This window comes from Geotrypetes seraphini, chromosome 2 (genome assembly GCF_902459505.1).
Source record: "Geotrypetes seraphini chromosome 2, aGeoSer1.1, whole genome shotgun sequence".
In the NCBI taxonomy this organism is placed as follows: Eukaryota; Metazoa; Chordata; class Amphibia; order Gymnophiona; family Dermophiidae; genus Geotrypetes; species Geotrypetes seraphini.
In genome coordinates, this window is record NC_047085.1 from 65,815,024 (window position 1) to 65,828,434 (window position 13,411).

The following is a 13,411-nucleotide window of genomic DNA, read 5'->3' on the forward strand; positions in this document are numbered from 1 at the left end:
AGAGGTGGTGGAGAGTAAAACTGACTGAGTTCAAAGAAGCGTGGGATGAACACAGAGGATTTAGAATCAGAAAATAATATTAAATATTGAACTAAGGCCAGTACTGGGCAGACTTGCACGGTCTGTGTCTGTATATGGCTGTTTGGTGGAGGATGGGCTGGGGAGGGCCTCAATGGCTGGGAGGGTGTAGATGGGCTGGAGTAAGTCTTAACAGAGATTTCGGCAGTTGGAACCCAAGCACAGTACCGGGTAAAGCTTTGGATTCTTGCCCAGAAATAGCTAAGAAGAAAAAATTTAAAAATTTTAATTGAATGAGGTTGGGCAGACTGGATGGACCATTCGGGTCTTTATCTGCCGTCATCTACTATGTTACTATGTACAGGGCTGCATATGTCTAGTAGTACTATAGAAATATAGAAACATGACAACAAATAAAGGCCAAATAGCCCATCCAGTCTGCCCATCTGCAACATCCATCTCCTCTTCTCCCTAAGAGCTCTCATGTGCCTGTCCTGTGCTTTCTTGAATTCAAACACAGTTTTTGTCTCCACAACCTCTATTAGGAGACTATTCCACTCATCTACCACGTTCTGGCTGTAATCTTGATTTTTGTTCTCCAGGGTTTGGACTCTATAAATGGCTGCCCCATTTAACCAGAATCCACAGTATATCCTTTTTTATGTGTGAACAATCAGAATACACAAGTTTGAATCCTGGTGGAAATGTAACTAGAAGTTTAAAACCAAGCACCATTCTGAGCTAAAACGTGAACCGAGCAGGAGAGAACGGGAACTTCCCTGATGCCTCTATTGTCTTAACTTTTATTGATTTTTATCAGATGCATTCCTTTATTGATTGTTTTTATTGTATTCAGATATCGACTGTTTATTTTGTATTTTATACATTGATTGTATGTATTTTTTGTTGTGAGCCACTTTGAACTTTTGGTATAGCAAGAAATAAATTATTATTATTATTATTATTAAACAGCCAGTTCCTTATCTTCATTCCAGTGTGAAGTTTGCTATAGCAGGAAGATCTTTTTGCTGGATGAAGCATGTTATGCTGAATGGTTGACATCAATGAAGATAAGTGAACTCTGCCTCTTGTTCTTTTTCCTTTGTTCCCTGTGAACAGTGGTGGGATTTTTCCCATTTTGAAAAATTACATTTTGAAACTTTGTGGAGTTTTTTTGTCTATGATAAAGAATTAGAACGGCTAAAAAACTCATTGGGTTGCCATCTGCATATCATTATTAGTTGAGGCTTTTTCTCCACTGAATTTAAATGATTTTTCAGGGGGTACCCCCCACCACTTGCCTAATAACATTTGTTTATAAGTTTTGAATTTAAATGTCTCTATCATATCTCCCCTCACCAGCCTTCCCTCCAAAGTATACATATTGAGATCTTTAAGTCTGTCCTAATACACCATATGACAAAGAACACAGACCATTTTAGTAGCTTTCCTCTGGACTGACTCCATCCTGATAGAAACACAGAAACATGAAGGCAGATAAAGGACAAATGTCCCATTCATTTGTATATATAGAATTTGAGGTTAAGTCCATATTAAGCTTGCATTTATTTTAGAATATTTTTTTTAGAGGGGGCAGAGAATGGGTGCAGAAGTGTTAACCAACTAGTGAGTATATATTAGTACATGGTAATGGAGAAATTAACATACGACCTACAAAACAAAACAAAAAAAGCCATACGCACTGCCATGTTGAATCTAGGTTTAGCATTCAGAAAAGTCTCGTGTTAAGGAGGGCTATGCCCAGATTCTAACATCCTTTAGTAATAGGGCCCATAAATGATGACCCTCCTCATGAGATCTACTAAACCTAGGATAAATGAATCTTACTGATTGCAAAAACTAAAATAAAGTTTTTGTATTAGGATCCTGGTGCTTTGCTAAGTTTATATTCAGATTGCCTAATAGCATGCAGTTATCAAATTTCAATACAACTTGCAATATAAATGCTAAATGAGTGGTTTGTGCTTCTAATCACTTCCTGAGAATGCAAACATCAAGATACAACCTAATCCACTCTTCAAAACATGATTTGCAATCTCACCTATCATAATTTCTACTTCATTTTCCTTTCATGAATGTATCATGCTTACTTCACAGAAATTTGTATACAGTAAGACCTTGGTTTGCAAACATAATTCGTTCCAGAAGCATGCTTGTAATCCAAAGCACTCATATATCAAAGCGAATTTCCTCATAGGAAATAATGGAAACTCAGATGATCCGTTCCTTAACCCAAAAACTTTAATACAAAATACACCAAAAACATGCTTGTAATTCAAAATAATGGAAACTCAGATGATTCGTTCCACAACCCAAAAACTTTAATACAAAATGCTATACGTACTCATATTGCAAGACCTCGCTCATTTAGATCAGTCACTACACTCCCGCAACATCAGAAAGAGAAGAACCATCGGCTCAGTTGTGATGAAGTGACGTGTGTATACTGTACTTGTATTGCAAGACATTGCTTGTATATCAAGTTAAAATTTAATAAAATGTTTTGCTTGTCTTGCAAAACACTTGCAAACCAAGTTACTTGCAATCCAAGGTTTTACTGTACATAAGAACATAAGCAATGCCTCCGCTGGGTCAGACCTGAGGTCCATCGTGCCCAGCAGTCCGCTCATGCGGTGGCCCAACAGGTCCAGGACCTGTGCAGTAATCCTCTATCTATACCCCTCAATCCCCTTTTCCAGCAGGAAATTGTCCAATCCTTTCTTGAACCCCAGTACCGTACTCTGCCCTATTATGCCCTCTGGGAGTGCATTCCAGGTGTCCACCACATGTTGGGTAAAGAAGAACTTCCTAGCATTCATTTTGAATCTGTCCCCTTTCAGCTTTTCCGAATGCCAGTATATAGAAGTCCTTCTCCTCTGCATCTTTGCCTAGGCCGATGATTCATTAAGTTTCATTTATAAAAACAAATCTGGTATTGATGGTATCTGTGCAGATGACCAAGGGAAATAGTGGATGTGTACTTTGAAAAATCTCACTGGTGTATGCTGTAATTCTCTTGATCTAACCTCCCCACTCCAGGGATATCTTGTGTCCCAGGCACATGCTCAATTTGTCTCTGGTTACTTATGTGGTCCTATTCGCTATCCCCCACCTCTTGTTTTCTGTATATGTCCTTTGTTTGATCTAGGATTTTCTTGTGTTACGACAATGCTTTTCTTTGTAAACCAATTTCATACACTTTATAAACGATGGTATATCATATGCTTTAATTAAATAAATCTCTTTAACACACAAACACCCCCCCCCTCCCTGCTGTGGGTAAAAAGAGAGGCCTTCAAGAATTTTTTTTTAAAAGAACACAGGAAGATATATTTCTCAATTGCAGTGTATGATCATTCCAAATTTTAGCAGCCTGAAATGTAAGGGGCCCTTTTAAGAAAGTTTGTCGTGTGAATTCCGTTAGTGCATGCTAAATGCTAAGAAACTAATTTTCCCCCTATTTCTATAAAAAGAGCTAAAAATTGTAGGTGTAAATTTGGGTACATACCTGATTTGCAAGTGCAATTTAATGAATAACAAGCGGGCAATGGCATAGTATAGGCATCGCCTTGGTGGGGGTGCCGGAACCTCTCTGCTCCTCCACGCCACGCTTGTGCCCTCCCTTCCCCACCCCTGCACCTCTTTAAAATTTTTGCCAGTGCAAGCAACTACGCTAGCCTGCTGCTTGCGCCAGCCTGGCTCGCTCTGAAATCATTTCCGGGTCGCGGGGTCAGGGAGTGATGTCAAAGGGAAAGTCAACACCAGCACAAGCTGGCAAAGATTTAAAGAGGTATGGGGTGGGAAGGGAGGGCACGAGTATGGCGTGGGGGTGCAGAAGGAGCAGAGGAGAGCACTGGGGGCATCACTGTCCCAGGCACCTCTTATCCTCACTATGCCACTGAAAGTGGGTGCCTAGCATACATGGTCAGAAATGCATCTATATTAATTATGCAAACACATCAGCCATAGAGCTGGTATAAAAGCTTGTACCTAGATTACAGGGGCAAAGCCAGAATTTAGGTTTGGAGGGTACTTGAGCATTTTCTCTCCTCCCTCAGTCTTCGTCACCACTGCATCATACCTTTGCTGACAGGGATGCTCAAGCCCCACCAGCTGAAGAGATTTGGCACCGGAGACTCTGCCTGTGTTCCCTGAGCAGCAAGGAAGCTAGTGGGTGCTCCAGCCTCCAGCACCACATTTCTGCGCATGTTCAGTTTAATGCATGAACAGAGCATGTGCAGAGGTGTCAGCATCTGTGGCTGGAGCACCCTAACATCTTCCTGCTACTAGGGCTCAGTCATGCTACTACTACTACTATTTATTATTTCTAAAGCGCTGAAAGGCATACGCCAACTCTGTACATTTTAACATACAATAGACGGTCCCTGCTCAGAAAAGCTTACAATCTAATTTAGACAGGAAATTTCGGGGTTGGGGAGATTATGGTAGAGGAAATGATACAGTGGGTCTAGGTATCTGACAGCAGTGAGTGGGAGTTAGGAGTTGAAAACAGATTCAAAAAAGTGGGCTTTTAGCTTGGATTTGAACGCTGCTAGGGAGGGAGCACGACGTATTGATTCAGGCAGCCTGTTCCAGGCATACAGCACTGCAAGAAAGAAGGGACGGAGTCTGGAGTTGGCAGTGGAAGAGAAGGGTTTGAAGGGGGCCTGAGTACTGTGAGGGGGTAGAAACCTCAACAAAACTCCGCTCAATGAACATGCATGACATCATACCCTCATGATGTAGTATTAGTTAATATTTTTTGAAGGAAAAAGGATCTCAGAAATCCAAACCATACACTAATTAATTGTCTATTGGTTATCAATGGATTGCGATATCTATCATTGATCCTAAAAAAACCTTCTATTTTTTATTATTTTTATCTTATCCTTCAGTGTAAAAAATCTCAATTACTTGCATAAAGTGAAAATCTTTTTAATTTGTCTTTGACTAGAAAAACTTCAATTTGTCCTTTAAGCACTCAATATCAAAATCATTAGGGGGAATATACTGGCAGTTCCCATTTTACAAACATCCAACGTCAGACTCTTACTTACGAACGGAGGTCCTGCTCTACCTTATGTGTCCCAACGCACCCCTCCCTCTCCCTCCCAAGTCCCAATGCTCTCCTCTCCCTCCCTCCTGAGTTCCAACACACCCCTCTCTCTCTCCCTCCCTCCCACCATTCTGTGCCCCATGTACATGCCTCCCTCCGGCGGATGTTTACCTTCTGGCCGGCTCCCTCCACCTTCCATCCGCAGTTGTTTCTCTGCGCAAAGCCGTGGCAGCGGCTCTTACATACGTCCTGCGGCTGAACTGGAAACCTTCCCTCAGATGTGGGAGGAAGGACATAGGACAAGGGAGGGAGGGAGAGGGGCGCATTTGGAATCAGGAGGGAGCACAAACTTTGGACAAAGGATGGAAGGAAAGAGGGAGGGGGCATGAACTTGGGACACAGAATGGAGGGAAAGAGGGAGCAGAGCATGAGCCATAGGATAGAAGAATGGAGAGAGTGAGGGAAAGAATAGGATGAGGTGAAGGAAAGAATAGAATGAGGGAATTGGGTGTCAGAGAGAGGGAAAGAGAGATGGTGCACATGGGGAGATGAAGAAAGAGGAGAATTGTTGGACATAGGGAGGAAGAGATAATTACACTGCGCAACAAATTTTAACATTTTTCCTGAGGCAAGAAGAAAATGAGGTGTACTTTATAGAATTTGACCTCTTGCTTATGAAAATAGCCTCAGTTTTGTCCATCACGTATAGTTTTTGAGCAAATAGCAAATATTTATAGCATGAGAAGTCATAATGCAACACATTGCGCTGATTTAAGAGTTCCTATAAATATTATTTTCTAGAATCGTTTTGCTGTTAAAGTGCATTTACAAATGAGATTAGGAGCATCTCTAATTAATGTCCAACAATAGTCAGCCAGCGTTGATGAATTCCATCTGCCCTTATATCATTTCTCCATTGTAGCAATGTCCTGGTGAAACCTTTCCCTGTGCTCATCACCAACACTACAAAGATTATCAGGGGAGAATAATCTAATTTGAGGCAAACTGTTTTAATATTTCACAGACTGTTATAACATTTACTCCAAGCATTAGAAAATATAGCGAAAATGTTGCATTATAATGCTCTTATGCCAAAATCAGAGGGTTATACTGAAAAATTAAGGTCAGTTTTGAATTCAGTGACCCCAGATCACTATAGAACACCCACTACAATTCATGCCCCAAAATTGCCCTATTCATGACCAATTCATGCCCCATTTCATGCACCTCTGTTGCACAGTGTTATTGGGCATGGTGGTGGGAGAGGAGTGAGGTAGAGATGAATGAGGAAGAGAGAGATGAGAGGGAGTAGTTGAATGTGGTGGTGGAGAGGGAACAGTGAGATGAATGGAAAGGGATGCAAGAGGGGCTTCAAAGAAGTGGAGAAGGTGGGAAGAATACTAGGATCCGAGTTACATACAAATTCAACTTAAGAATGGTTTAAAAAACAGAACCCGACTGGTTAATTGTAATGAAGTAACAAGGTCACTCTTCTGGCTATTGGTTAATGAAACAAAGTAGCAAAAGCCCAATTTTTCTTCGGAAAATTCACTAACTCCTTCTTCTATAAAAGCCGGCAGCATGGGCTGCTACGTTAAATGCTCTGACGCCCATAGGAACTGAATGGGCATCGGAACATTTGCCGCGTGGCACTCGGCTGCATGGCTTTGTAAAAGGGGGCCTTCCTTACTCCTCTTCTATCGGCATATTTTCATTCAAACTCACCTTGTCACAAAACACCTTGATCTGGCAGTAGGCCCTATGGATTGGCTTGTTGCTGCGGTTATTGTAGCTGTATGTGTCAATCTGAATCATTAGAGGAAGGCCTTTTACCCCTTTCTGTGACGAGAAATCTGTGCTTAGGCAATTCACGGTGATGAAAATCTGAAAGAGAAAAATCACAATTGCTGAAACAGCGTGAATTGTCATTATAAATAACACTTTAATGGTGAAAATGCTGCAAAAGCCTATAGAGAAATCAGTGAAGTTTAAATTAGCCACCAGATAATAAAAGTATATAGAAAACTAACCACTTGTTCCTCAGTTTGCCACACTGTAATAACGTATGGTAGCTGTCCTCATGGGAACTTTATAACGTGTGTAGTTTTCATTATTTTTATGCTTTTCTTTCTTTTTTACTTTTTCATCTTATTCAGTAACTTATGATTTATAAATTATAAAGTGCTTGTGCCTAGTATATTAGCATTTATAGCAAAAGTAGTGATGATAATAACCACTTAGCTTTTATCTGACTCTGGGTCTGGCTCAATCCCCACCGACGCGTTTCACGATTTCATCAGGGTCGGGGAAGGAGAACACAGAGCAGTATCTTATCCTAGCAGAACGCTAGATCCATAATTAATGAGCCGGAATTAATTATGGATCTAGCGTTCTGCTAGGATAAGATACTGCTCTGTGTTCTCCTTCCCCGACCCTGATGAAATCGTGAAACGCGTCGGTGGGGACTTAGCCAGACCCAGAGTCAGATAAAAGCTAAGTGGTTATTATCATCACTACTTTTGCTATAAATGCTAATATACTAGGCACAAGCACTTTATAATTTATAAATCATAAGTTACTGAATAAGATGAAAAAGTAAAAAAGAAAGAAAAGTATAAAAATAATGAAAACTACACACGTTATAAAGTTCCCATGAGGACAGCTACCATACGTTATTACAGTGTGGCAAACTGAGGAACAAGTGGTTAGTTTTCTATATACTTTTATTATCTGGTGGCTAATTTAAACTTCACTGATTAGTATTTGAATTTTGGTGCACTACTTTTTGATATAGAGAAATCAGGCATTTTTTTTTTTTTTTTTGAGGGGGGAAGGGGTAACCTAGTGAGTAAATTTAGACAAGATTTAAAAAACAAAACAAAACACCAAACCATTTCTTATCATCTCTGGGAACAGGTGACTAAAAGGAAAGATGCCAGACCTCCAAGAGAGGGAAGGGGAGGACAGAGATGGAAGATGGATGGTGAGCACGGAGAAAGAAGAAAACGACATATGGGCAGGAGACCCTAGCAAGCGAGTTATCAGAAGATAAACAGAAAACAGAGCCTGGAACCAACATGATTCGAATAATGACCAAAAAACAAAAGGTAGAAAAAATAATTTTATTTTCCATTTTGTGATTACAATATATCAGATTTGAAATGTGTATCCTGCCAGATCTGGTATTAGACTGCGAACGTGAGCTAGGATATAACAGAGAGAGGAAAAGTCTTTTTTGTTTATTTTGTTTACACTACAGTGCTAATGTGGGTAAGAGAATGCAAAGGGGGTGAAATGGCTATAAAATAAACCCACCAGGATGTTTGAAAAAAATACCCAATTGGGCAGGAAAATCGAATCGAAAAATCAATTCAATAGGCTGAATTGAATCAATTTTTTTTTTCCCTGAATCGGGCAGCACTAGTCTAGAGCAGTGTTTCTCAACCTTTTCAAGTACCCCCTAAGCCTAAGAAATACCAACTGAGTACCCCTGTCAAGTACCCCAGACTTGCGCAAACTCCACCCCCATAATAATAGTACTAATTGTAATGCAATTTCTTCCATCCATTTTTCATATACACACAATATAATATTAATAATACATAATGGTAACCACAAAATTAAAAAAACACAACGCATACTGTACACAGAGAAAATGTTAATACCATTTATATTTGGTTTTCTTTCAAAAAGGTCAAGGCAGATGACTTTAAAATATGCAATGTCACCTCAGTAACAACTATAGAAAAATAGACAAATATAGTGCATAATATATAAATTCTCAAAACTGACGCATTTTGATCTCTAAATTAAAAATAAAATCACTAGACAACAAAGGTAGGAAAAATGATTTTATTTTCAATTTAGTGATTGAAATATGTCAGTTTTCAGAATTTGCATCTGCTATCTTTATTTTGCATTGTTCAGGAAGAAATGAATTTCTTTCTGTTTATCTGGTGTATTGCATGCAGAGTCTGGCATCTTAGGGTTTTGTTTGTGTATATTAGGACTTTTAGTTTGCGGTCCTGTATTTGCGTGGAGGGGCATAATCGAAAGGGACGTCCAAGTCCGTTTACGTCCATCTCACAAGTCGTCCAAAGTTAAAAAGAGCCTAAGACACATTTTCGAAAGATACGTCCAACTTTTTTTTACTTTTGAAAATCGTCTAATTATACGTCCTGCCGATCTGATCGTCCAAGCCACTAAATTGTCCATCTTTATACCACATTTTCGTTCAACTTTTCGTCCAAGTCAAAAACGCCTAGAGCAAGCCCTGTTGGACGTGGGAGGGGTCTGCAAAGTGATGGACTGCACACCCAGACATGCCACCTAAATAGTGGTGTACCTTACAGGGCACTGCTGTGAACTTCACATAAGGGTGCCATGGCTTCTCCTCACTACAGCTCCCTTATAGGTGATGGTGAGCCCCCCAAACCACCTCCAAAATCCCTTAGACCCACTTATCTACCACCCCAATAGCCCTTATGGCTGCAGGAGCCACTTATATGCCAGTAAAAAAGGGTTTTGGGGGTGTATAGAGGAGTGCACATGTTTCATTATCAATGCAGTGATTACAGGGGCTTATGGGCATGGGTCCTCCTCTCTATGGGTCCCTAATCCACCCCCAAGACGACTTCAGCTGCCTCTGGGCTGGACAACTAGGCTTTCCTATGCCAGGCTAACAGGTGATGATGGTCCGGAGGCTGAAATTTAAAGTTGTGAATAAAAATTTTATGGTGGTGGGGGGGTTGGTGATCACTGGGGTAGTGTGTGGGGGTCTGTGTTATGTGTTTTCAGTGCTTTTCTGGTGAGTTTAGGTGGGTTTTGTGACTTAGACCATGTTTTACATGGTCTAAGTCACAACGTCCAAGTTCCGTCTAGGCTCTGTTGTTAAACTTTCGGTTATACATGCTGTACGACTAAGTCTAAGCCAGTCCATGTCCCGCCCAACTCCCACCCTCGACACACCTCCCGAAATGCCTCGTTTAGCTTTGGACATTGAGCAGCACTATGAAAGCCTAGGTTGTTTAGAAATACGTCCAAAACCTGGTTTTATTATCGGCGCTTGGACGTTTTTGAGAAATGTTTGTCCAAGTGCCGACTTAGGCCAGTTTTTGGACGTTTTTCTCTTTCGATTATGAGTCCCATAGTGTTTATCTGTGTTCTGCATGTGTGACCGAGGCCAGGTGTTCTGGTAGGAATGAATGTCATGAAGTGTTATTGGTGTCATGGCCCCAAGTAGGAAGATATCTGTTGGCAGTTTGTCCGGATTTGGAAGGCATCAAGCTCGGAGCTACGTCTGGAGGGCCTCTGCACATGCATGAATGTTGGACATTATGACACACACATGAGCGTGATGTCATCACACTGACATCCACGCATGCACAGAGGCCCTCTAGATGTGTCCTGGAGCTCGGGGAAGGAGACACGAGGTCCATGTGGGGATGAGGCTGGGGCAGAATGGGATGGAGCTAGGGGTGGAATGGGGCAGGGCTGGGTGCAGAACAGTGTGGGGCCACATGGGCTCTTTTATTTTTTAAGAGGAAATCTGATAGCCCCATTCCAAGATCTGTCTGCTGGTATTTCCATAGGTGGTTTTGTTGCAGTAGGTCTGACTGGCTTGGTGGGGGGTAGCTGGTCTTCTGTGGATTGAATCTTTGTTTTAAAATAGTTGGCTAGTTATGGGGATGTAGGAATAGAGGGGTTGTTGCTATTTGTGACCCATGCCTAATTTAGGTGTGAGGATTTGTACCATGTTTTACTTTGCACAAATGGACACACCTAATGTTAGGTATGATTCCTGGGTGTAAGCTCTCTTCTCTAAACCACTTTTTTTTTTTTCAGAGCTGATTTTTTTTTAGGTGCCATTTACCTCTAAATGCTGAATATAGGCACTTAACCACATAAGTGCTGGCTCTGCCTCCAGACCACCCACTAAATAGCTGGTTTTCAGTTTAGCTGACTGTGGTGATATTCAGCAGAACTAACCAGTTAGGTGTCACTGAATATCAAAAGATAGCCCTGAATAAGCAATTTAACTGGCCAGGAGGTACTTCTGGAAGTGACGTGTCAATAGCGAGGTGGACAAAGCCGTGCTGACAAGCACACGCCGACAAAAACATGCTGGACATATGCGCGTCGCCAGTTCACCCTATTTAAAGCCTTATCTTTTATGCCCTGAGGGTGTGTGTATCCCCCCCCCCCCACTACAATTAGAAGTCATGGTGCTCCCATTGGGTTGTGGGGGGGGGAGGGCTACACTGAAAACTCCCGAACAGGGACAACTGGGAGTTTTCAGTGTATTGGGGGAGTTCCCCAACGGGAGTGCCAGCAATTCTAACTGTAGTCAGGGGTTCCCCCACACACAAATACACCCACCTCAGAGCATAAAAGATAAGGCTTTAAATAGGGTGAAATGGCAAAGCGCATATGTCCGGCGTGGCTTTGTCCGCTGCACTTTTAACAGTGTACCACTTCTGGCTGGTTAAATTGCTTTGAATAAACGAATACAACAGCACAAACAGCCTGATGAATAGGGACAAGGATGACTTTAATTGATTCAACTCGTATTTCAACATAAAGCCTGCATCGGGGGTCTCATACAGTCCCTTCTTGCTTCAAAAAGTCGAATGGTACCATTGTCTCATAAAACTGGATATACACTATTGATTGATTTGTTTATTAAAAATTGTAACACTCAGCTTCTCTATATCGAAAATATCACTTTGAATATCAACTCCAAATTATTATTTTTTTTTTTAATAAATCTTTGCCATTTTATATTTCCTTTCATTATAAATGTATATTTCATTGTATGATATGTTCTCCTACTTTAGATATCCTGCGAGGTACAGGAAAGGCATGTAAGTAAATAAACCTCTTTTCATATTCCATCTTTTCTCTGTTCAATTCCTTTGACTGTAGGGTTTTTTTTTAAATTCACTTTCCTCCTATTGTTTGTCTTTCTCATTCCACATAATACTAACTTTGTTTTACCATCTTTTTAAATTTATTTTCCTTCTGTTCCCTTTGCTCTTTTTTCCTCTGTGATGCAGTCACAATCATGTAGCTTAAGACTGAAAAACAGACTTGTGCCCATCACCTTTGCCTGGTTTCCATAGTAACCATCCTATTCAGGGCCATGCCACATGGATATTTCAATTAATAGCTCTATGCTCAAGAAATTGTCAATTTTTTTCCTTAAATTGCCCTCATATTGCAAATAAAACTCATCTTTGCCTCAAATGCTATCAGTGTACCCTCTCTCTTCAGAACAATGCTTCTTCAGATATTAGTTCTGGGCTGAGAAGAATGAAAAACAAGCCTATACATCAGAGCATTTTAAGACTGGTACTGCTTTTCAGGGTTCTTATTTTAATGCTGCCTGCTATGTTCTAAGCCCATCTGTTATATTTTCTCAGTAAGTCAATCAGTGCCAAAACTGTTATGGTTTAAAGCAGGCAACTTTGTGAGAGCATGGAGTGATCATTCACACATTTCCAGTACTGCAAAGCTGGTCAAGTAGTCTGGAAAGCAAAGATACAGAATTTTCCTAAGTTCTTTCAGTACCCTCAGATATATGCCATCTGACCCCAATGCTTAGTTTGGTTAGCTCCTCCCGAACATGGTCCTCTGAAAATCATTCAGAGTCTACCACACCTCCATCCTTATTTGTGTTTGTCTTTGTCTTCTGTGATCCTGCTGATATTCAGCCCTTAACTACATAAATCGGAATGCATAAAAAGCAGTTCTATCTTATTTGGTTCATCTAATGTGGTTAAGGGCTGAAGGGTTAAGGGCTGAATAACCACATAAATTTCAGTGGCCAACATATCGCTGGATATTCAGTGCAGGTTCCCAGATATGGCCCAGCACTGATTATCTGAGAATGTAGCTAGCATAGGAGCAGACATAAAAATGCTGTCTCCTTGCCAGGTGAATATCAGCCAGTATGTTTCTAAATTCCAATACAGTTCGTATTGGGTCATTTAAGTCACTAAGGGCCTGATTCTATGCCGGTATCAGCAACTACCTAAAAAATGGCCACCGATCGTGTGTCAATCATGCACCAGCGCCGTTTGTAGAATTGCGGCTTTATGAAAGGTAGGTGTTGGAAATGTAGGTCAGGGTTTTCAAGGCCTACATTTCTGGCACCTACCTTTCATGCGAATTGCGGCTATGGAGGCACTTTATGATGCCTAATGCCACTTCTGGCGCTAGCTACATCTACAGTGGCATTAGGCATCGTAAAGCATCTCCGTAGTTGGCGATGCTGGCGCCTTTTTTTTTTTTTAAGCGCTTGTAGGCACCTACATT

The 13,411-nt window shown here is 41.0% G+C and overlaps 1 protein-coding gene across 7 annotated transcripts in view; it reads right to left on the minus strand.

The window, feature by feature from the left end:
- The window catches only part of GRHL2 (grainyhead like transcription factor 2), a 279,232-nt gene that overhangs the window by 69,193 nt on the left and 196,628 nt on the right, over window positions 1-13,411 (minus strand). For all 7 annotated transcript variants that reach the window (XR_004538279.1, XR_004538280.1, XM_033933112.1 and 4 more), the window contains exon 9: window positions 6,821-6,979. Coding sequence is in view for 5 of the 7 variants with exons in the window: in XM_033933112.1 (XP_033789003.1) it covers window positions 6,821-6,979 (159 nt within the window). In the remaining 2 variants the exon portion in view is untranslated. The remainder of the gene's footprint in view (window positions 1-6,820; window positions 6,980-13,411) is intronic.